The 23,593-nt window shown below is 41.9% G+C and overlaps 2 protein-coding genes and 1 long non-coding RNA gene across 13 annotated transcripts in view; 1 reads left to right on the top strand and 2 right to left on the bottom strand.

Annotated features, from left to right (window-relative positions):
- HELZ (helicase with zinc finger) overlaps window positions 1–9,790 on the bottom strand; it is an 82,930-nt gene extending 73,140 nt beyond the window's left edge. For 3 of the 7 annotated variants that reach the window (XM_083805309.1, XM_083805312.1, XM_083805311.1), the window contains exon 1: window positions 9,653–9,788. Coding sequence is in view for 2 of the 7 variants with exons in the window: in XM_083805313.1 (XP_083661439.1) it covers window positions 9,653–9,659 (7 nt within the window). In the remaining 5 variants the exon portion in view is untranslated. Of the gene's footprint in view, window positions 1–9,589; window positions 9,614–9,652 lie in introns of those variants that run through there. The other 4 variants (XM_083805313.1, XM_083805314.1, XM_083805316.1 and 1 more) reach the window with 3 other exon arrangements.
- Window positions 9,791–9,919: 129 nt separating this feature from the next.
- Window positions 9,920–14,403, top strand: LOC310884117. 4 transcript variants are annotated; one of them, XR_014574034.1, is made up of 3 exons: window positions 9,920–10,058; window positions 10,190–10,509; window positions 10,690–14,403. It is a non-coding gene; the product is annotated as an uncharacterized lncRNA (long non-coding RNA). The 4 variants fall into 4 exon arrangements; XR_014574035.1 differs by having other exon boundaries at window positions 10,190–10,815; window positions 10,908–14,403; XR_014574036.1 differs by having other exon boundaries at window positions 10,190–11,100; window positions 11,599–14,403.
- A 167-nt stretch (window positions 14,404–14,570) lies between these two features.
- Window positions 14,571–23,227, bottom strand: PSMD12 (proteasome 26S subunit, non-ATPase 12). 2 transcript variants are annotated; one of them, XR_014574028.1, is made up of 11 exons: window positions 23,029–23,219; window positions 20,863–20,922; window positions 20,518–20,646; window positions 19,828–19,935; window positions 18,817–18,921; window positions 18,252–18,401; window positions 17,961–18,095; window positions 17,282–17,394; window positions 16,730–16,904; window positions 16,127–16,259; window positions 14,571–14,994 (listed from the first exon to the last, which is right to left on the bottom strand). XR_014574028.1 is itself a non-coding variant. In XM_083805408.1 (11 exons), the coding sequence occupies exons 1-11, from the start codon at window positions 23,134–23,136 to the stop codon at window positions 14,785–14,787; spliced, it is 1,371 nt and encodes a 456-aa protein (XP_083661534.1). In that variant the 5' UTR covers window positions 23,137–23,227; the 3' UTR covers window positions 14,571–14,784. The 2 variants fall into 2 exon arrangements, 1 of the variants encoding a protein (XP_083661534.1); XM_083805408.1 differs by having other exon boundaries at window positions 16,127–16,204; window positions 23,029–23,227.
- Window positions 23,228–23,593: the final 366 nt, after the last annotated feature.

Here is a 23,593-nt window from a genome sequence, read left to right as displayed (position 1 = left end):
TAGCAGCAAAAAGGACAAACTATACATAGGCGAATGGAAGCAGCATCTACACGCGGACAACCTGGCTATCTTTGGCTCAATATCTGAAAATAACTCCTGGCCTCTGCATTTATAACCACCCTATCCGCCACGTGAAGATCCTGAATAGCCTCACCTCCTGCATTTTTTGTTTATTTTTTAAACACCATTGTCTAAAAGCATTACCTATCTTGACGGAACTAAGCAAAAGACACGGCAAGTCAAAGCACATCATCACCTACACGGCATGTCTTTATCTTGTCTGAAAGCCATCCCTAACTGACAGAGACAAGAGTCCTATTTACACACAGCCAACCCAGAAAATATCGCATACATTAAAATTACGTTACAAATACTTCAATACTCAAAAGTTGTGTAATAACAAAATTCTCTGCACAAGCTTGCGTTGGCCCTCCCACGTGTCTGCGTTACGCTACAGCCCTGAAAGACACTACTCACACACTACATCTTCCAGTGGCTCCATGAGCAGGCAGAGCAGAGGCTGCTGCTTAATGAACGTGTAGTTAAATACTTCGGCACACGGCCTAAGGCCTGATTTACTCCATGCTACTCAAACCTGGTTCTCAGAACTGCATTTTCATGTTCTCATCAGCTTTTCAATAATGCTCACAAATACTGCGACCAAGTACGAGCGTTAAAACATCTCTACCCTTCTGACATCATTCCCATTTTTACAAGTAATTGAGATATTCAAAAATATTAAAGCCAAAAGTTTCTGTGAATTTCTTACATTCAGATTAAGACAACTAGAAGTGCTCTTTCCCCATTATGTCTGCCACAGACTGTAGAGCCCTTCACGACCAAACGCCTGGTGTCTGCAGCGACTTAGGGGAATCTCTGCAGCATTCAGCATTTCTCTGCATCACAACATGGTGCCATTCGTTATAAAAACAGAAAATGAAATACAGCAGAGATATAGCTTAAATGTGAGCCGTCTCTTTTTTTCCCCTCCCTATTTCCTACTCCATTTATTAAAAACTTCCCAATCTATGCAAACAACAAAACTTTGTTCTACCCAACAGCTGTATTGGCATGATAAAGTAATTCATACGTGTCCATGCAAAGGAGCCTCCCCTCCATTTCTCTCTTTCTAACACCAGTGTTTTCCAACCTCAATCTCCTTGTTCAGCCATGCCCGTCTTCACATTTATTCTACATATCCTGCAGATACCTACAATTTGCGCTGTCTAAATCAAGTCACTGCCTCCTCTGGTGCTGCATGAAGATAGAGCGGCAGGAAAGAGGAACTGGCTACGGGGAATACAGATGGGGAGTTCTCTGTGCTCTCATTTGTGTCCAAAATCGTACCGGGAAGCGATCTGGGGGAATGCAAAACCCTAGCCTTCAAATTGTACGGAAATCCCGCTTAGCTCAGGCTGATGTATATTCACTGCAAGGATGATCTTTTAGATTTGCACAAATAACTAATTTAACCAATGCTGAGCAGATTTTCGCAGGGTTGGTAAGCAGTATATCCTTGGCAGAAACGTCATACCACAGCACAACTCATCTTTCTGCAAAGCAGAGCTATAGACATAAGTTTTTGTGTTTTTTTGGAGGGGGAAGAGGAGTTGGGATTTTGTTTTTTACTGTGAACCGAAGAATATTTTACTTTTGCCTAAATTTTCGAAAAGACTCAGTTACCTTGGCAGAGCCCTTCACAACGTCCAGAAACTTAGCTAGAGATAGACACCTACCATGGGAAATCGCAAGGCAAATAACTAGAATTTGGCAAGTAACAACCAACTGAAATGAGTGAGCATGTAATAGTACATCAGGTAACCTGTAATAGGCGGTGCTTCTGCCCCACCTAAAGTTCTTTTGGCTCCTTCATAGAAAATCCTCACGTAAACAATCTTTCATAATAACCGGTTAACAGCAGCAGTTTGTATTCCATATATTATTTTTTTCCATATATGTTCTTACTGCTTTTTCAGGTTATAGTTTCTCACACTTATCCAAGATGAGGGCATTTTAATTGAAATATTGTCTCGTGGTTACCATTTTATCCCCATAACAACATCACCAATTACTTACTATAAAAAAATGCATTTGAAAAGTAATTTAATCTTTGCTTCTCTTAATGAAATTTACCAGAGAAAAACAAAGGGAAAAAATCAGTACAGCAGAGCCAGCTAACTCTCCATGGAGCGGGACCAACCTACAACTCCCAAACTCAAACACATTTTGCAGGAGAATACAGCATTCATATTCTAAAAGCTGTTTAAAAGATCACAATCCGCAGCTTTTCAAACTACAACCTGCTTGTGGCAGAACCTCTTTCTTCTTAAACACTTGAACAAAACGAGGCCTTGTTCCTAAGTGTCTGTACATTTCACAATGCAATGTTTAATAATTTTGACCAAAAAAGTGAATGCCATTGATCTGAAGGATTTACACAGTCATGCAGTTACCAATACTCTTCTCCACTGAGTCATAAGACTGCCAAAAGTACTTTTTGAAATATGCCTGCTGTATGAAATATAGCTACATCTGTGCACATATGACTAAACACGTCAATTAATTTTCAAAATGCCAAGTGAGTACAAAACTCTACCACCAATGAATGCAAGGGGGAGTCAAAGAAGATTCCCAAGCATCATTTCAACATGCAACACATACCATATTTATGAATGTACTTCAGAAGCTTAAAGGCAACAATGTATGTCACAGAAGTTTTTCTGGGATGCTCACTGAACTTGCCACTCACTCAGCACAGTCTTACACACTTCATTTGCCAAAGCTCACAAATTCAGTCTTAGAGACGGAAGCAGAATTAGAATTAGCAGTTCCTAACTTGGTCCTGTGTTCAAGTTTCAACTTTCACTAATAAACCTATATTTGGATTTCAGCAATAAAAGTATTTTTAAAATTAGGAAATGATTTACTGCAGTAAATCCTTCCCTTTCTGGAAAACCCCATACAAGCTTTCTGGTTTTTCCCCGGCAGAGAAATAGCTCCAAAGCTCAGTGGCTCAATCCAAGTCTTCTGTGCTTAATAACGATTTTGTAGTGATGCCGAAAGAGTCTTTTCTCAAGTGTCAAACTTAAATTTTCAAACAAGGACCTTCTCCAGTCTCAACACGTCCCAGTACTGCAAAGCACCACATCCGTGCCTAAGAAATCTACCTGAAAATCACAGCTTAGTTTGTTGGTGTGAATGCAGCTGCTACAGGTTTATATTGTACGGTTGGATGAATTAAAAAAAAAAAAATTACAACACTAAGTTCATTTTCTGTTTGAGAAGCAAAACTCTTTCAATCCATTCAAGAGGCAAAAGAATGCAAAAATCTTCACGCTGAATATCAGTTAACAATGCACGGTGCACAAACTGAACACAGAAATATGCCAGAAGGTTGTGACACAGAACATGGAAGTTTCCTTTCAGTACACTTAAGTGCTCCTCGCGGCATTACAATGAACTCACATTATTGCAGGACTGAATAATCCTGGGACTGAGCTTTCTGATACACGTTTATACAATGCTTCACACAAAAGGGTCGCACCATACCAGATTTAATAGCACAAGGATGCCACCCACAGATACTCCAAACGTCTTTCCCCAAGCCGTACCCATTGTGTAACTGTGTGTGACACTTCTGTTGTGCTATTTGGGGAGTACAGAGCAGTTACTAACCTTCACCGTTAAAAATCACTATCTTCATTGTAAATAACCTTTGAAATCCATGTCTACACGACCGTGCTTCAAATAATAAGGCATAATATAGCTAAGCCTGGTTTGGGAAATGGTCTTCTAACTCCATATTTTAATGACATTACCCTCCTGCATGCAGATAATGCTTTTATAACTTCCCTGTTTCCTCTCCTAAAATGCAGGAACATGATACTACAAAGACATTCAATTTTAGAACTCTCCTGAGAATAGGACATGGATTCCCAACTTCTCCTTGCACAGCAAACCCCGTAACTGGTATCCAAACCGACACAAGCTCCCCAATGGTGTTCAACCTACTCACTCCTCCTGAAGTGAGCATTAGAGATTCAGCCACGTATTTTAAACTCCACTCGAAGAACAGACAGCAGCAGCAGTGAGTAACGATCCTACTGTGGTTAATAGAATAATTCTGACAAAGCTTTGGGAAGGGGAAAAAAACAAAAACACAAAACAGTGTCTAGCCTAGCCAAACAAATATACACAAAAATAGAGCCATACAGTAATATCAGTCAGATCAAACATCAAAACAAGTGTCCTGCACCATTCCCAATGTGTGAGTGTCTTAAGTATGGCCAAAGTACAGTTACCTCAAAACCATTAGCCCCAACAACTATAATCAGAAATGTAATTTGTATGATACACCCACAGCACCCAGCTATAACACTGCACTAGTGCAGATGCAGAAGTACGGTACAAAAACCTTTCCCTCCACAACCTCCCTGCAGAGAGGATGAGAAAAGCCCAGCAAATTCTGGCTCCAAGATGGGATGCTTGGGACCAGAAGTACACTGCCCGTTTCCCCCCCCCACACACATTATCCCAGGACATAATGAAATTATCATTAAAAAAAAATATATAGATTATCTTAAGCGAGAAGATATATATAAGGAAGAAGCATTATTTTATATGCTGCCAAAACCACCATGCTTTTCATTTGTGGCATTCTCCATTTATTATGTCCACAAAGATTTGCTACTTTCTTATTTTGCTGAACCACTAAATATTTTCCAGCAAATTAAACACTTGTGCTGCATTGCTAACAACAGATTCTCAAAAACAACTCTTGTTTTTACTTATTTCCCTTTTGCTGTGGGGTCTGACGGGCTCTGAAAAATCTTTCTAAGCACATTTAGGCAGTGTAATTTTTAGTGTTTTGATGAATACAGTATTTTTGCAATATATAATTATGGGAAAAAAAGTGCAATTCACAGACTGAAGGGCTGTTTCTAAATAACACTTACCCTAACAGGCCCAGCCTAGGCCAACCCAAGCACTGCTCACATTTCTGCCCTTTACTTCCTGCCCCTCCAACACTTAGAATTCTTTATGTAACATCGTTCTACAATTCCTTTGCTTCCAGCGTTTAGTCATCAGCACTCTGCGAATCGTTAGCCTTCCTACTGCTTACAAGCAGAACAGATGATGAAATGTATTTCCCCAGACCACATATAACCCAAAGACTAAAACCCATCCACTTCAGCCATGCCATTCTTAGCACAAGTGGTACTTCCTGAGACTAACAGAAACAAACACCCAGCAGTTTACAGTAACAACTCGTCAACATCTCTTTACATAAAATCACTTACAAAAACTCTTCCTACCGACTCAGCAGCACTGCGTACCTACCGCTTCTTGGAAATGCTGGGGAGTGCGGGGATAGACTGGAAGGAGCCTCCCAACATCCGACGAAGATTCCACGCAGCTTAGAAAATGTGACAGTTTGGTGCTCCTTCAGGACACCGATGGGGCAATAGCAACCACTCAAATGTTTCAGTCACGAAATTGAACCTCTCAGTGTAGTAAGATTACATTTACGAAGAAATAAGACTGAAACTTTTTTTTTTTTTAACCTGGCTTTCCTGTCATGAATCTGCTGTTTACTATTTTGGAGGATTCTGAGAAAAGACTGGGTAAATAACCAGTGAGATATCAGATTGATGACCATGAACTTGCTTATAAAAATGTAGAGAAATATTTGGATATTATGTTACAGCCACTTTAAGCATCTTTGAACTCTAAAAATCAGTGCAACGGAAATGCAAGAACAACAAAAAAATCGCACCCATGGGTAGTTAAAATCTGCCTGCTTACATTCCTAAGGACTCCTTTTCCTACAGTAATATTCACTTTTCCGAGTTTCACATGAGTGATTGCCGCTGGTTGAAACCTCATGTTGTAAACATTTGTGTGAAGACAAGATGAAAGCTCAGCGAGCGAGACTGTTTTGGAATACGGAACTTGAGCTACATATCAATACCACCATAATACAATCACCAGAAGCAGGCCTGTTTCTGTAGAGCAGCCTGACCTTGCAGACTCCTAATTTCACTATCTATAAAGTTTAGTTATTTTCCACCACCACCCCCCAAACACTAGAAGAAAACAAGTGTTTACTTTTTTGGTATTCTCTCTTTCCTTCCTTGTGGGACTAAAAAAAAAAAAAAAAAAAGAAAAGACAATTGCAGTAGTCTACAAAGGAATTACAAAACTAAACATATAAAGTATGATATTTTAAATATGTCATTGATATACATAAAGAGAAGTGATGATTACTGCCAAAGGCCACAGAAGAAACAGCAAGACAAACAAGAACAAAAAAAGGAAGGCCTTGTTTGTTCTGATAATCTGATCCATAATACATTCATTTAAAGGGGCAAAAATATAAATGCCACGTAGTGATAAGGGGGTCTTGCCTTAGGACTACATCAACAGAAGTGAGAAATAATTCAAAACAACGATAGGTGAGCAGAAAGGAGGACTGTGAACACCGAATTTGCCATTTTCTCCCCTACGATAGGCCACTAGCAACCTTGGGCACAGAGGAGCACTGAGGATCCCCTTCCCCAAACACAAGGGCAGCCAAATGGAAGGCCAGGATTTACACCTGCTAAAATCTTTGGCCTACTGGTCCCCAAGGCCGAGGGAATGCCGGCTGTCCAGCTCCTGCACCCCTCCGGTAGGGCAGAACGACACCATCCCTCCTCGTTCTCCAAGCCAGCTCCCACGGCTATCCCAAGTTATTCAGGCTGCACGCAGGGGACAGGATTTAAATTATCATAAAACACTTTTCTAATTGAGATTTCACTCCCGCTACTAGGTACCACTGACCTCAAGAGGGAATACCAGTGAGGTGAAAGATTCAAGGGCTTTCGACTAGTAATCTGAATTGCTCCAGTAACTGCTGCTGCATTGCCAGAACGAGAACACCCAGAACGAAGTGCAGCAGCAAACAAAAATGGTACCAAACAACAATTAAAAAGAAAACACTGAATGTCAGAAAGAATATCCAGCTATAATTGCAAGCCAATTTTAGTAACAAATATAATTGCATGCATTGGAGAAAATATTTCATCAGACTATTAAATTAACAGAGTTGGAAAACATTAGTAATAATATTGCCTGGCTCTTATATGGCCTCTTTCATCCTCAGGCGTCAACTCTCTACAAGTCGGTAAGATTCACTATTCCTATTTTAAATTCTTTCAAAAGGAGGCATAAACAGGTGAAGTGATTTGCGTCACACTGTCCAGATCCCTCAAGCACTAGGCCTGTACCTTGTCAATTTGAAATATTAGCACTTCAACCCTTCTGGCCACTGCTACTTACATTTTTCTTGGAGATGAGTATTCCTCCATGAGTCTAACCCCTGAGCACAAGTTGTCCCCGAGCCGCAGCCCTTACCCTGCAACCAGATCTACAAATACAGATCCCAAAGCCCAGGAGCACCTTCTCTGAAACCAGTGAGATTCCCCAGAGCAAAAGGATCCTCTACAAGGCATCAAGCAGCAGAACCAGGCCAAAATACAGATTAACATGCAGCTTCCAAATCTCCCTTCAATTTCTAGTCTGCTGGGGAGAGACAAAAACAACCAAAAAAAACCACTCTGCTATTCCAAACTTCCAAGTCCTTGAGCCATCGTTTTACATGCCTCTTTCTCTCTTTCACATAAAAGTACATCCAAACTCACAAACTCCAAACATCCAAAGGCACAGTGTCCACACAAATTAAAGGAGAGGAAATACACGCTCTGTAGCGTACGTAAGAAATTCACATAGGTGAGGAGTGATAAGAGAACTTTGATTTCAGCTCAAGAAAAATGTAATTTGTGCTTTCATAATGTATTACAAAGAGAATTCAGTTTTATCAGTAGTAACACACAAAACGTCCCTTCACTTACCAATGAAGAAAAACTGCTCTGCTAATTAAAGCCCAACAAAGAAAGCTGAACGTAGCCTCCGCCACTCACAACTTCCATGCTGTAAGAGCCAAGCCTACCAAGCCCGAATCCCTCGGTCTGCACCCCGAGGAGAGGCAGGGATGGTGACGGTCACTCCAACGCTCTGCCCGCATCTAAGATCCAACTGCACGTGCCAAACCAGCTCCTCGCCACAGTGCACCAGCAAGTGGCCCCACATCCCCGGGCTGTCCCAATCAACCACGCTTTGCCATCAAAAAAATAAATCGAACTTAAAAATATTGAAACAATTGAATTTAAAACACATTTTTATAAACCCTCTCTGTTCTACTGATGTCTTGGAAAATGCCATAAATGTGCCAAATATCATCTCGTTTAATTTGGTTATATTTTCAATTTTACAAAAGAATGTGTACTTGAGAAAAAAATTTAAAGGGGGAATACTTTATCCTTTCCTTTGTTTCGATTACAATATTTATTAGGAAGACTAGCATCAGAAGACCCCAACAAATCAAGCCATCCCAACAAGACTAGCCATGATACATTGAATCTGTCAATAAGGATTTGCATTTTCAGGATATTTTTGGTCTTACAACGGAATCATTTAATTTTTTAAATGGAACATGAAATATGTGATTTTATAACCCCAACTCAAGCTCATCGCGCCTGTGATAAAACAAGCATCCTACTACCTTGTTAACTCTTACTCACTTTGTCATTAATCGGAAAACAACCTTGCAACTGTCTCCCTGCAGTTACTTCTTAATTTCCATCAAAGATATGTTTAATCACTTTACTATAATCAAACAACAGCTCGACTATCACTGCATTGCAGCCAAACAACTTCAATCACTTGGAAATTAATAAAAGGACACGACCCATCAAATGCCTCACGAGGGGTAACGTTACATGCAGTCCTACTTGGGGATCTGCCCCCCTCCAAAAAAAAAAAAAAAAAAGGACAGTATTTCAACCTGTGGTACAAACTTTCCTGTTTTCAGTTTCACAACAGTTGCATTGTACCAAAGGCAGCCTCAGGATCCCCGTGGCCCTCCCAGCTTGGAGCCACACGGCCCTGACAAAGCCTCCCCGAAGAAAACAGACCCACAAGCTCATAAGCCAAGCCTCCACCGCTCTGAGGGCTCGTTTTAAACCAGCTGCTAAAATCCTCACAATTTACTCCTCCATCCTTCAGCAAACCCTACGTAAGCCTTTAAGAAAAAAATAAATAAATAAAAAAAAAAGTTTATTTATTTTTCACCTCGTTTCCCGGCCTCCCCTCGCCGTTCCCTCCCCACCCCCTCGCTCCAACCGCCGCCGGGCCCCCCACCCCTCCGCAGCCCTCCCATCCTGCCGGAGCCCCCCCCGGAGCCCGCTCCCTGCGAGCTCCCCCCCCCCCCCCACCGGCCCTCGGGGCTGGCCGGCCTCAGGGCCGCGCCCGCCGCCGGCTGAGGGCCCCCGGCCGAGCGCGGCACCCCCGGGGGGGCTCCGGCCGGGCCCCGCCGGCTGCAGCCCCCGAGCGGCCGCCGCAGGCCCCTCCGCAGCCGCAGGGCCCTCGCCAGCCGGCACCGCTCAGCCCCCGGCCCGCCCGCAGCCCCCGCTCGGCGCCCCGGGCCCGGCAGAGGGGCGGCGGGGGGGGGATCTCCCCTCACGCAGCTCCCGGGGGCTCCCGGCGGCACCTCGAGGCCCGGCCCCGCCGGTCCCGGCCCCCGCGGGGGGCGGCTGGGGAAGTCCGGACTTACCTGTCATTACTTTCTACGCCATCTTGGATCCACTTGTCAACGGCCCCACAAAGCATTGTGGGAAAGCCCTCCCCCGGCGGCGGGGCCGGGCCGGGACTGGGACCGGGACTAGGACCGGGATTGGGGCCGGGATTAGGGCCGCCACCGGGACCGGGATTAGCGCCGGGGCCTCCGCCGCCCGCAGCGAGGCCTGGGGCCGCCGCCCACGGCTCTCCCCTCAGCCGGCCGCTGGAGCGAGGGGGCACCGCCGAGCTGGAAGCCGGGCGAGCGCCGTATTTTGTTTTTATCCCCCCTTTCCTTTTATTTTTGCGTCCCCTTCCTTTTATTTTTTTGCCCCCTCCCCGGAGTCCTGCCTCGCTGCCTCCACACGCAGCAGCTGCCAGGCCCGGCGGGTCCCGGCCCTCAGGTAAGGGTACCGGGGCCTGCCGGTCAGCTGCGACACCACGTCCCCGGGGGGGAGAACAGCGGGGCACTCCCCGGGTTTCGGCTTTAAATTATTATAATTTAATTTTAATTTTGGCTCTTAAACTTGCACAGGCCACAGTTCGGTGCCCGAGCGCCCCGCACATAGCGTCGTGGTTGGAAACCTCCGTCTGGTTTTGCTGAAGGACCAGTGGCAGCGCGTCGCTGGCTGCGTGTGAATCCCCAAAACTGCTTTGCGTAACAGTTTTATTTTCACAGAGTAATCTTCCCTGGTAGCTGGGTTTTCAAAACGTTTGGCAATCAGTTCTTCATACCTACGCATACCTACGCTACGTTGCAAACTGGGTTTTTCAGGGCATTCCTGGCCTGGAGGCCGCAGATGGGTGCCCCTCGCATTGCCTTGGCCATCAGGAGTTAGGACAAATGGTGAAGAGGTGGGGGAAAGCAGCTTTCTTCAGCGTGTTCAGAAAGGTCATCAAAAAAAACAGCAACCCGGTGTTTTTTAAAAAGCTCTTCCTTCTACTTTAATTAAAATAATTAGAAGATTCAGATCATTTTGGTATTGGATTTTCCTAAATACATTTATATTTAAATTTACATTTAACGCCTCCTAGCTCTTTGAAGAATAACCACCAGCCGAGCCTCTGATGCATTGCCACTGCAAGAAGATACTTGCGCCCAAGAGTATTTTCAATATTCATCAGCAATACATTTATAAAGAGAGAGCTCCTTGCAAAAATGTAAATACAGGAGGAAATAAATTTGAAGAAGAAATCCTTTGCATTTGCAGCTCCAGACTTAAATCAATCCACTTTTCAATTCGACTTTACAGATATCGTTGACTGTTTCAGTGCCCTACTGAAGGCTGTGCCGGAGGGGAGCGTTGTTGGTCCCAGCCTCGACCCAGCAGACGCCATTTCAGGAGGACAAAACCTCTCCTGCGGAACCTGCCCTGAGCCATCTCTGCTGGTCTGCAGCAGCTGCCTGCCTCAGACACCGGCCCCAGCGAGCCTAGATGGCATGCAGTGAGTTAAACATTTTTTCCGTGGGTGCTGTGCAGGCCAGGCAGTGCCCTGCAGCAAGGAAGAGGGTAGTTATGGTGAAACAGATAAAGGTGAAACCACATAACTTTGACTAGGCTGTTGAAGTGGAATTAGTGCTTTTATTTTGGAGGTTGGTTGTGTTCAAGTTGCTAGTGTACTTTTGTATTATAGATTTTTTTTTTCTGTTAGAAAACGCAACAAAGGTTTCCTTAAAAAAAAAAAGTGGAAAATAGAATGACTTATATAAAAACTTCCATATACCCTCTGGAGTTCAGTTTGGGGTGACACAGAAGGATGCTGGGTTTATTTTTCACATAAGCTATGATTAACTTCTGAATCCCTTTTCAGAAAGCATCTCTTTATACAGTACTAGAAAAAAAAAAGCGTAGCTAGTGACTGAGTTGCAGGGGGAAAGATTTGTTCAGTGATGGACATCATTTTTCCTGCTTTTTGCTATCTCTGTTGTATTGAACTTCTCAGATTGAAAGCACTGAAATGCAAAGACTGCTGGAAAAGCAATGGCAACTCAGCACTGCCACAACAGCCCATAAAAGAGCTGGGAAAAGATGATGGCAGCAGGGGAATCCCCAAACTCAGAAAAAGTGCCGCGTATAAAACAGCGTGGAGACTGTGACCCTACACCCACTCTTTGTTAGGATCTTGTTACTTAAACCTCTTAGCCCCCATAAGAAGTAGGTTTTACTCTGTTTTGTGGACTGGTTAATTGTATTGCAGAAACCCTAAGTGGACATGCCAGAGGCTACAGAGAGAGCCAAAAGCTCTGAGGTGGGGTTGGCTGCCAAGCACTATTTTGTTCAAGTACTACCACAGAGCCTGCAAGATTGGAGTAACTGCATTGTTTCCGTGTGGTACCTGCATTGTTTCCACGTGGTACCCCCTCTAAGCTCTTCCCTAGTCTTTTTACCAGATAGAAAGATAAGGACTGTTGATCCAAAACAAATTTAGGGCTCCAAGCATTCACGAACCTTGGAAATTTTGCTCAAGGTACAAATCATAGAGCAACTAGCCTGATGGATGAGATCTTGTATCCACAGGACCATAATATAGCTAAACTTCGGTTTCAGAGCCACTTCTGTTATAACAGCACAGGAGGCAGAGTATGCCACTAGCAAGCAGTCACACAATACATGGGAGGAAAGAGACTTCATGTGGCTTTTATTGACGTTTCAATACAATATTAGAGAATAATGCCAATATTAAAGGATAACTTAAGGAAATAAGCTTATAATATTAACTGCTATTGTAGATTTCTCTCCTTAGTGGGTATTATGGGGAAGTTGCCATTTTGACTTGCAACCTCTGCAATCAAACACACCATTACAACTCTACAGGCTGAGTTGAGAAACCAGGTCTTCCCTCAGTGCAGGCTAGACACAGAAACAGACGTTATGTGCTGACTACTCATGTTTCCAGAACTGTCCTAAGTTCCTGGAATCCCCCTGTGCAATGCTCACTAATGGCATTTCATGCCAAGAGGAGAGTACTGGGCTTCTGCTGAGGAATGTGAGTTTTTGTACTGGTTGCAGCACGTTCTGCCCAAGAAGACCAGGAACGGTGGATCACATGAGTCTGGGAGCAGAAGAAAAGCAACAGTAGCAGTTGGAAATATCAGAAATGCCACAGTCACAATGGGGAGGCACTGAGAAGGACAGAAACAATGAATCTCTGCTGAGCATCATGAGACTTGACAGGACTCAAATCCTCAGAAGTGCAGCAAGTGATATTTCTAGGGACTAATTATAACACTAGGATTTAAAAAAAATCCAACAAATGCAACAAAACCAAGTTCAATTCTATTTTTACACATTTTAAGATTCTGAAATATCTTCAGATCTGAAAACTACAGCTTCTTGATGGAAATTTAGAGCTCAACCTCCAGAGGACTGCAAGGAAGCCCTGTACAGAAGGTACTAATACATCTAGTCTCCCTACCCTTAAGTCAGAATTCTGTAAATCATGACTGCGCACAGGACTTCTCCCTGTTCTGTGAAGCTAGGAGCCATGCCAAGGACCTTGGAGAATCTAGGCTCTTTGCCAAAAAGCATGAGTTTGAAAACCTGGGGCCACTTAGGGCTACTAGGCTCCCTGCCATGAAGCGAAGATCTGAGCAGAGCTCTGAAAGGTGTGGCACAAATTCTGGAAGAGTTGGAAACTTAGAAACCCCCACTTGCTTCAGGGCTAATGGGAAGCTGCTAGCCAAAAAGCCCTAGAGTTCTGGCTCTCCCATGAGCTGCACACTTGGAATCATAGCTATAGTTTAGTTTCTACATTTTCAAAACAAAACTATTTTAATTATTTCAAACTTACGCTGCTGCTTTTTTTTTTTCCCCTTTCTCCTCGGACTTTTGCTTTCCCAGGAAATTCAGAAAACCGATTTCCATTCTATGATAGAGTTCGCTCCTGTTTCTGGGAAATGGCACTTCTTGAATTCCAATACAGAAAACTCATTTTTCAATCAGTTTCACTTGTGATGTCTAACTTCAGAATACAGGAAACATCATTACAATTAACATGTACAATTAATAAACACATAGTACATTCAGCACAGAATTGCCTCACTGACCCTGCAGCCTAACATGCCAGCAGGCATCTTTCACCTCTGGAAAAGAAAACAACAGGAGGTCTTTCTCAATAGAAGTTCCAGACTGATTGCAGTAAGAGATGCAACGTTTTTATTGTCCCAGCATACGAGATCTTTATATTTTTCTTTAACTCCCTCAGAAGCACCAACCATGGGAAACTATCAGAAGTTACGTGGTTTACCCTCTGCCACAAACAAGTCAGTGGTAGACCTTAGGTTAGATAGCAACAGCAATGCTTCAGCTTATTAAACAATAAAGTAATCTGTTTCTAGGCAGTCATTAATGTCTGATTGTTAGACTGAAGAGTAGCGAGTTTTGATTCTCCAGCATGAAAATTCCCCTGGAATTCCTCCAGTGTCCTCTAATGAACAAATGATCTCAACTTTAATCTTACTACATAATTATCCAAGGATAATATTTCTTCAACACAGACTCCTTAAACACATACAATTTCTACGGTAAGGATATTCAAACTAATTCATTTTTGCCTTTGATCCACAAAATGAGAGTCTTAAGAAGCAAACAGCACTAAGGGGGTGTTGAGGGTACATTGAGGAGAGATGAATTACAAAGTTCAGATGAATGCAATGGTTTAATCCCATATTGTCATGATCAAACATATCCAATGCATTTTTAAAGAAGCTGGCAGGCCTTCATTTTGACCTCTGACATAACATTGTAATATTAACATCAGTTACCTCAGTGCATGCTACCGTTAAACCCTAGGCTTTTGTTTTATTTACAGTATGTGTTCTCAATCACAGTCTCAAAAATGAAAATAACCACAGAATCATGCATTAGACAGATACAGGTATAAATGGAAAAGAATAAATCACAAGACTGCTATTATACAGGCAATACAGTTTTATTATGTTCTTTCACCAATGTAGCAAAAAAACCAACTGAACAATCAAGGGAACTTAACTGTCAACAGAAATTATGTTCTAAATTTTAGTCCAGGAAGGTTTGACATGGAGAAAAAAAACATATACACACTGTAATAATAGTCTCTATTATGAAGATTTAATGCCTTCTGTAAAAGCACTGAGATTATTGAGGCACCTTACTGCAAGTTATGTATCATCTCCTCTTTGGCAATGAGATGCGTGGTTTTGTTAACTAGGGCCATTAGTGAGTTCAGCTTGTGAGACCAGTCATTCAGTATATTGTTTGGATCCTTAGGCCTCTGAAAATTGATAATTCCTGCAAGCCTGTCTACTTTAGCAAAGATGGTCTTATTAACTACTAGGTTAGACAGAAACTCCTCCGATTCCTGCAAAGACAAACAGCACTAAGTCAAGAAAATAGCATTTTCATCTTCAAAGCATCAGAATTCCTCCCAAACAGCATTAAAGCACAAGGAACAAGGTTGTCATTATACTTAAAAGAAATCCATCTGTAGTAATAATGTATTTAAAAGAACAACACAATACTTTAATATTACACATGGGCACAGCAAGCTACTAGCACCATCTATTCCCAAACTTTTTTTTTCCTCATTTGATCTATATCTGATTACCTTTCATGAAATTAAAAAGTTTAATGTACTACACCAACAGACTTTTACACTTTGGATTACTTGGCAACGCAGTTATCAGACCAACCCTTCTGACAAGTAAGACAGGAAAATCCCTGTGAATTACAGGTGAGAAACCTTGTATCTTCAATCAAATTTAATCACTCATTGACAAGAGCTTTTTCCCACTGAAATATAAGATAAGAAGCTCCAACATTTAAATATGACCTTGAGCATAAATGAATTTTGAGCATCAGCTTTTGCCATATGGGCACATGCATCATGACATTCAGTTCTGTCTGGATTGAATAACTGTTTTTCAACTCCCATAAAGGCATGAAAATACACTCAGGGTGTTGCATTGAGTAGTAGGGACAAATTAATAAATATTTGGGCTAACATACTGCTATTCCCAACAGGCTTTTCCACTGCTTCTCTCATAACTAAAGTTCATTTAACGCTCTGTGTAAATCACTACAGCACACTGTGTTCTTCCTGGTAAAAGCTGAAATGCACTGGTAGCACAAACAGAGGAATAAGACTAAGGATGATGCCAGGAGAGCTGGAAAGATGATACAAAGGCAGATATATGCACAAGTAGCAACAGATACTATATTCATGAACATTCATAAACGCATGAGTATAAATCCTGAGAATTTTGTTCCAAGCAGAGTATTTCTACAATGCTACGTCTTTCTGCATTGTCTGTAAAACAATGCAACGGTGCTCTATGGCACTACTTTCAAAGCTTTTTAAGCTAAAAAGAGAAACCAAAAATTGAAATTAAAAGAGAATGTTACTCTGCTGAATACTTATACTTTTGCCACAGGCAAACACACACGCATTTCTATTCCCTTTATGAAAGGAGTATAAGCAAGGCAACACTTACATCAACGGACAGATCAAGGAGCTGTGCCATTCTCTTCATTGTAATTCTGGTATAATATTTAGCCATTATTCTAATATTCTGGAATAAAAGTGTTCAGAGTAGAGGGTTATGTGCAAAAAATAATTGAAGCAGGCTGCAAAAATATAAAAGTCAATGTTAAAAGCAGATTAGGAGCTGTAGTGCTCTAATGGCAGTCCAGCATAAAGTATGTAAATGAGCTGTGGACCAACAGGTGCTTGTAATAGGTATAGGTGCTTGTAATAGTCTCTGTGTGACAAATTACTAAGTAATGAAATCAACCAATTATTAACTTGATACAAAACAAGACTTAAGTTTTTGCTCTACTGACATTTGAATGCTAAATCTCACAATTTCAGCACAATGTGCTCTTTTTTTCTGGCCGTTGTGCCAAGTACCTATCTATAATATGCAGGTATGAACAAATAAAACATTGAAAAATGTAACATAATGAAAATGCAACTTATCTGCTGCTTTCCTACATTAGAAGAAAATACCTTTGTAAACAAAGTATGTCAAGCAAAAAGTAATTTTAGTTCAGGCATAGCATACATAGCTAATTCTTAAAGAATCTGCCATACTTACATGCTCCACAACTCTATTCTTTAAATCTTTCCATCTCTTTTCACCTTCCTCTGTACAGCCAAAAACATCTGTTGCAGGACTGTCAAGGGATCCTTCTCTCAATTCCTTCCCATATTCTTCAACTAGGGCAGTCCATCGCATCAATTCCATGGTGGTAAATAGTTTGAGGAGGTCTCTAAATGGTTTAGTAAAGTTGATTTATAATCCTTTACCAATAAGGCTTATTTCATGCTTAAGTAGATGAGCGAATTATCTTTAAATGTTTTCATTTTATTACCATTAACATTCATTGTTTTTCACAAGTACAATCTCATACTTCACACTATCAGGGGGCAGCTAATGTCAGACAGTGTTTCTAGTAATGATTTTTCTCTTACAGAAACATTTATTTTAACTTATAACTTGCATAATCATGAAAAATTTGCAGTATTTTTCATACAGCATTAAATTCTGAAGTGTTTACAGTAGACTCAGCATAAACAGATTTCACTTGCACAGCTACTGTAAGAAATGCTTTTTGCCTAAGAATTGTATATTAGAAAGGGCACTTACTTATACTTCGGGATTTCTTCTAGCTTTTTGTCACTACTAATTCTGTGCACCAAATCAGATTGCTCATTGTCATAAGGTGAAAGAATAACATAAAGAACAACGCTCTTCAGTGCCTGTTCAGTAGAAAACAGTGAGGTTTTTTTAATTAAACAGAAGGGTTGAAAACTACTCCCAGAGCTTAGAATTTAACATGTAAAAGGGTTAAGCTAAGCATATTAAAAGTTAAATTGATGTAATCTTGTAGAAATGAACCTTCCTTCACAGTGATAGATTTAAATTGATACAGGTTAACTGAAATTTGAACATTTCAAATAAATACCTTAAAAATAATTTAATACCAAACATTTATATTGCATACACAACGGTATCACTTAGACTACTTGCAAAGCTGTTTTTAATTTCTGCACTTCCGCAAAACAAAACAGATAATCTCCAGATTTCAAAGACAATATAGTAAAAATGTTAGTTATAAATATTCTTTAGAAACCAACTTCATTATACTCGTTTTCAACTACGCAATTTGCTAAGATAGCCATTAAAAACAACAACAGACTTAAGAGCTATTTAATCTGTTGTAAATTCATCTGGTAATGAAATGCATATTTGTCACAGGAAAATACAGACATTTTGTATGTAGTGGTTTTGTTTTGTTTTGTTGTTTTTTTTTTTTTTTTTTTACCTGCTGCCACTTTTCACTCTCAGCTTGAATACATGGAGTATCGTAAATGGCTCTGTAGTGCTTACAGATGGAGAGGTAGGAGCCTTCATGTTGATCCAGCTGGATCATTAGGTTGTAGTATTTTAATTTTAGTTTCTGAAACAGTATCAAACAGTAAAATTAAAACAGCTCTATGAATCATGTAAATGAAATCCAAATGGATTCCAGAAAACAGAAGATTCAAATATACTTGGACCTGAAGAGAAGCATGTTAGATTAAAACAGGGGAAAACAAATCCTCCAACAACTTACTTCCGTGTTTTCCTCTTGAAAAAATTTAGTATTAATTTTTTTGCTGATAATTTGAGTCCTGATATAGTCTTTTACAGCTAGACAGAGCCTCATCTGCTCCAAGATAAATTCTACACGTTCTTTCTTTTCCATTGAGCCATAGGTTTCCACCTAAAATTAAAGTTTAACTGTTTAGTACTCTCAAAGTCAAATCGCGTACAATAGAGAAGCATATGATTCACACACACACAAAAAAAACCAGCTATTCCAGAGCAAGTGAAAATGGAGAAAAGCTTACTCAATTTTGAATTATAGCCCCTACTCACATGAGAAAAATTCACTAACACTAAACTCACTGCAATACTTAGCGAATTTAAATTTGTCTTCCAAATGGGAAATAGTCCATGCAATTTAACCACTAGACTAACAAAAGCAGTTAAAACGGAATTACACTTTCACTCATAACAGTTAATCTCATTCCAGACATTTCTGCAGATGTACCTGATTATATTTCTAAACAATAATCTATGATCTGTCAGTATTAATTTTTACAACCAATGCAATTTTGAGTTGCACAGCAAGTTACCTGCAATTCTTGCAGAATAGAGGCAGCCTCTTTCACTTCACCGTTCTGCTCCTTTATTGTTGCAAGTGTCTTTGTCAGACGAGCACGTTCAATTTCCACATATATCTGAAATTAGAATTAGCAATTTAAATATTGGAATTTTCTAAAGAAGAGCGTAAACTCTAAGACATATAGTTGATGTTTGCATACAAGTAATTAATTTCACGTGTGGACATTACTATATTGATACTGTCCACAAAATACAGATGAAGTATAACGGATGGGTTACACACTGGAAGTATTTGTACCAAATTAATATAAAAAATGTCTAAATATCTCCACCATTCTTTACATAAACATAAAAGGATCTGCAATGCAAATTAAATAATATGTCTGGCAAAATATATTGAAAGAGTTATGACGTGAAGACAGTAATGGTTAATACGTACTGAGTATTAATGCAATAATTTGCATTATTTCATGCACTCCTAACCATCTATAAGGCAAGAATATTTGATCACTAACAATTTAGACTAACTTTGAACAGGCAAAAGATGGAACACTAATTCAAATGTGCTTTAATCCAGATTTTTTTTTTTAAACAAAAGTATTATTTCAGAAAATAATTAACTTGGTATACTGCTTTGATATCACCTTGGGTTACTGTAACTGTATATAACACTTTGCTAAATGCCAAAGAAATTAATTTAAACTGCCCATTTCTCTAACAAATTTGAATATATAACACTTTAAAAAGTGAAAAATAAATGGCACTTTGTATTAATAATAGATCCAAATATCTACTTCGTAGAAATATAAGCATTGTTTCGGCAAGTCATTTAAATACGAAATCTGGAAAATATCTGCAGTCTTTCTGGGAAAGAAAATGCACTATTTTCATTCCCACGTTAAAAATATACTTTTGCTCGTATTTGAACAAGATTAAAAATAATGTTAAGAAGCTATGCTTGTAAAGAAGGTGAGCATTTTTATTCTACCTTTTAGACATTCAGTCTTAAAACAAAATCTTACTTTTCCTTCTGTAACCATACGCAACGTGTCAATTAAGCGCAGTTTGACTGGTAAGTCTGTGATGTCTTCAACGTAAGTGCAGCACTGCTGGACCATTTTAGCAACTGCCTAGTACAGTAACAGACAAGAAGAATATTTTTAGGTTTCTCAAAGGCATTCAAATAATAACACTCAAAGATAAGTACTAAATAAACACAAAGCACAATACACTTTGTAACTTCTCAAATGCAAGTGCTTCCAGCTATCTTGATAACTGATTTCTCAGACAGAACTGAATTCCAGAGTATGACAGTTTCAAAAGCAAGCATGTAAAATATACCCCTTATTTCATCACAATAAATCACAGTAACTATTAATGTATACCACATGTGAACATGAAAAATTAAGAATATGTCTATGACTTAGACTAAGACTGTAAAGATGAGCTACTGTCTGAAAGCACTGTCATGCAAAAAAGCCACAGCTGTGTTGTCAAGAATGGCAAGATGGACCACATGGAGCTCAGGTACAAAGTGAAGACAGATTAATTCCAGACATGAGTTTCATTATTGGTATTCGTATGTCTAGAAAAATATGTCAGCAGAAGCTAATTACAGTGTATTCAGGCAGGTGCTGGAAAGTCAGAAAAGTCTCTGCACGCAAGGAGGAATCAGATATATATAACGTAGCTCCGAATACAATTTTATTCACCTGTTTTAACTGACTTCTTCTCTTTGACAGAAGAATAATATTTTCATTAAGAGCATCCCAGTCTTTAGCTTCATAACACATTTTCACTATAGCCACTAAGATCCGTGATGTGGAAACCATGTCAGATGCCTGTAACAAACAAACAGCACGTTAGTGATGGGATGAACAGCCTCTATCACTTGCACTTCCATGATACAAAGAATAAAAATCTATCACATCTAGCCTCACTGGTAAGAACAACAAAAGAGAAAGACTGACACCCCAACCCCCTTCACGACTTTAATGCAGTGGGACACGGGCCGTAGGCCAACCCAGCAGACATGCTGCATGCCACATGCTACTTACCGTTCGTGTTTGTTTCTCCAACGAGAGCAGGTTTTCGATTACTTCTTGCAGTCTCCCCTCCTAATACAACAGAATAAAAGAGTAAAAGAATTATCACCACGACTGAAGAATACAGGTCAGCTTAAATTGCGAGTAGCTCCAATTCTTATATAAGTAAAAAAAACACAGACTAGCTTGTGCACTGATTTTTATGTATTTTGTGTTTTTTTCTGTTTGTTTAAAAAAAAATGAATAAAAAAAAAAAAAGACACATGCACAGCCCTAACATTAAATATGTGGCTAAATGCAGAGATTAGAAACCAGAAAGGTACCGGTTTTGCCTAACACAAGCTAGAAGTTGTCTGTCTAGAGGAAGAAACCTAGCAAGTTGCAGACAGGTTTGGTTAGCTCATGCTCACTAAGCTAGATGTAAGACTGATTTCTTTCCTAACCAAAACAAAGCTCTAGGTGAGAACAGATATGCAAGCAGATACCTTTGCAAAAAAAAACCCTGTTACTGTAATCCATATTCATTACTTAGTAACAGCGTATTACAGAAAACATGGACTACACGCCTTACAGTCCAGGCATGGAATTACCATAGTCCTGCTTTTGGGGGTTTGAGAACTATATTGGCCTTTTTCAGAGAGAATTAGCTACCATAAAGTTCTCTTAGTCCTAAGCTGTAATTCCTAGCAAGTATCTCACGAAAAAATGTTTATATGGGAATATTTATAACAGCCCATGGCAACTTTGGGACAGCAAAATGTTTAGAAACTAGGAGATTAATGACAAAAGAGAGAAAGGGAAAATTTGCTTCTAAAGCGTACCTAATGCTACTGAAATTCTTGCAAACTCTACAGTGGTTTGTCAGGAATGCGGTCAGACTGCCACAGAATTCTGTGGCAGTGAAACGCAGCCATGGTGCCCATAGTTATGCACAGCTCTGCTGGTGGGATAAAACAGCTGGGCCTACTCTCCATGCAATTCTGTCAGACAGCATAAGATGCAGTTTACCTATCTTCAGGCTACTGCCTTTAAAATCCTACAACACTTTACACTCCAACGTGTCTCTGACAACACACATGGATCTCACAGAGCATTGGCAGCGTGTAAAGAATCCGATGCCACCCTACTGGAACAGGACACAACAGCAAGTCCCACCTGACTGTTCTGAGGTTTGAGACGTGTAAATCTCTAGCCTACCTAGCAGGGCCGCAAAGAAACCTCAAGATACAATAGACAACATGCACGATTCCCTCTGAGACCCCATCAGCAACACACTGTGGCTGTGTGCGCATCCATGTGCGCTCAGCGGGCTGTCCCTCAGCACCCTGCCATGGCTCTGGCCCCCCACTCCAGTCTTTTGGGGCACGGACGTAACTGAGTGACGTGGGTGCGAAGAGCTGCCTGCCCAACCTGACACTGGCCCAATTACACCAAGACATCGCTGGCGCACAGCAGGATGAGCAAGCAGCTGCCATGCGCCTGCCACGCCACGCTGCAGGCGGAAAGTGGCAGCGGGGAAAAGCCTGCGGCGGACCAGCCCCATCCCAGCGCCACCCCTTTGCCTCACTGATGAGGCTTCAGCCAGACATCTGCCCTCATCTCCCCCTGCTGCACGTTGACAGCCAAGTGCTGAAGTGGTGCCTGCTTCTCGCAGATAACCAGCGGCAAGACTAGAGGAAACAGCCTCAGGTTGTGCCAGGGGAGGCTGAGGTTGGAATTAGGAGACGTTTCTTCTCAGAAGAGCGGTCAGGCATTGGGTTGCCCAGGGAGGTGGTGGCGTCACCATCCCTGGGGGTGTTCAAGGAAAGCCTGGAAGTGGTGCTTGGGGACACGGCTCAGCGGGTGACATTGGTGGTAGGGGGATGCTTGGTCCACACGACCTGGGAGCTCTCTGCCAACCCTGATGTCTCCCAGACTTTAGGGTCCTCGGATTCTCCCCTGCCCCAAGGAGCGCCGGACCCCTCAGCACAAGGCCGGGGGGCGAGAGGCGGCTGCTGCGGCTGCACCCCCTGCCCTGCCTGCCCCTGCCCGTCCCTGTTTCTGTCCCTGCCTCTGCCCCTGTCCCCGTCCCTGTCCCCGTGGCCCCGCCGGGCCGCAGCCCGAGCGCGGCCTAGCCCGCCCCGCGCCATGACTCAGCCCATCTTCACCGGCCGCCTTCCTCCCGCTCCCCTCGCGCACCTGCGCCAGCCGCTCGCACTCGGGCAGCCGCTGGTCCACCGTCGCGCTGTAATCCACCTCCATTTTGACGATGCGGCCGTCGGCCCGCTCCGCGCCGCCCTCCGCCATGGCCCCGGCCCCGCTGCGCGGCCCCCGCCAACACTCACCGGAAGCGGGCGGGCGCCGCGCGCAGGCACGGCCGGGACAGCCCGGCGGAAGGCCCCCGCTCCCCGTGCTGCGCCGCGCAGGCAGCGCCGCGGACAGCCCCGGTCGCCGCAGGCCCCCTGGCGTGAGGCCCCCCGGCGCCTCAGTGCCCCAGGTGGGGCTCGGGGGGTGAGTGGGGAGTTGTCGCTGCCGGCGTCTCCGCAAACTTCTAAGCGGTTGTTAATAAATTACTGCAAGGGAAATGCTCGTCAGTGAAAGCACTGTGTCTCCGAGCATTGCTTAAAGCTCCCAGAAAAAAGCATAAGTTGTCATGAAATCGCAGTCGGTGTTACGTGCTGTAACAAAACCTTCATGTGGCAAAGAGGTATCGAGGATAACAGCTTGAACCTTTTATCTAAAGAATTAAGGCTTGGTTACTATA

Source organism: Anser anser (assembly GCF_964211835.1).
Source record: "Anser anser genome assembly, chromosome: 19".
Taxonomy (NCBI): Eukaryota; Metazoa; Chordata; class Aves; order Anseriformes; family Anatidae; genus Anser; species Anser anser.
This window is presented reverse-complemented; position numbering and strand designations above follow the sequence as displayed.

What these genes read in the sequence shown, in the direction of transcription:
- PSMD12 (XM_083805408.1), bottom strand. Translation starts at nt 23,136, where the DNA reads ATGGCGGAGGGCGGCGCGGAGCGGGCCGACGGCCGCATCGTCAAAATG. An exon ending in TTCAAGAGGAAAACACGGAA is followed by an intron (nt 18,096 to 18,251) that starts GTAAGTTGTTGG and finishes ATACTGTTTCAG; the next exon opens with AAACTAAAATTAAAATACTA. An exon ending in AGAATAGAGTTGTGGAGCAT is followed by an intron (nt 16,205 to 16,729) that starts GTAAGTATGGCA and finishes CTTTTATTCCAG; the next exon opens with AATATTAGAATAATGGCTAA.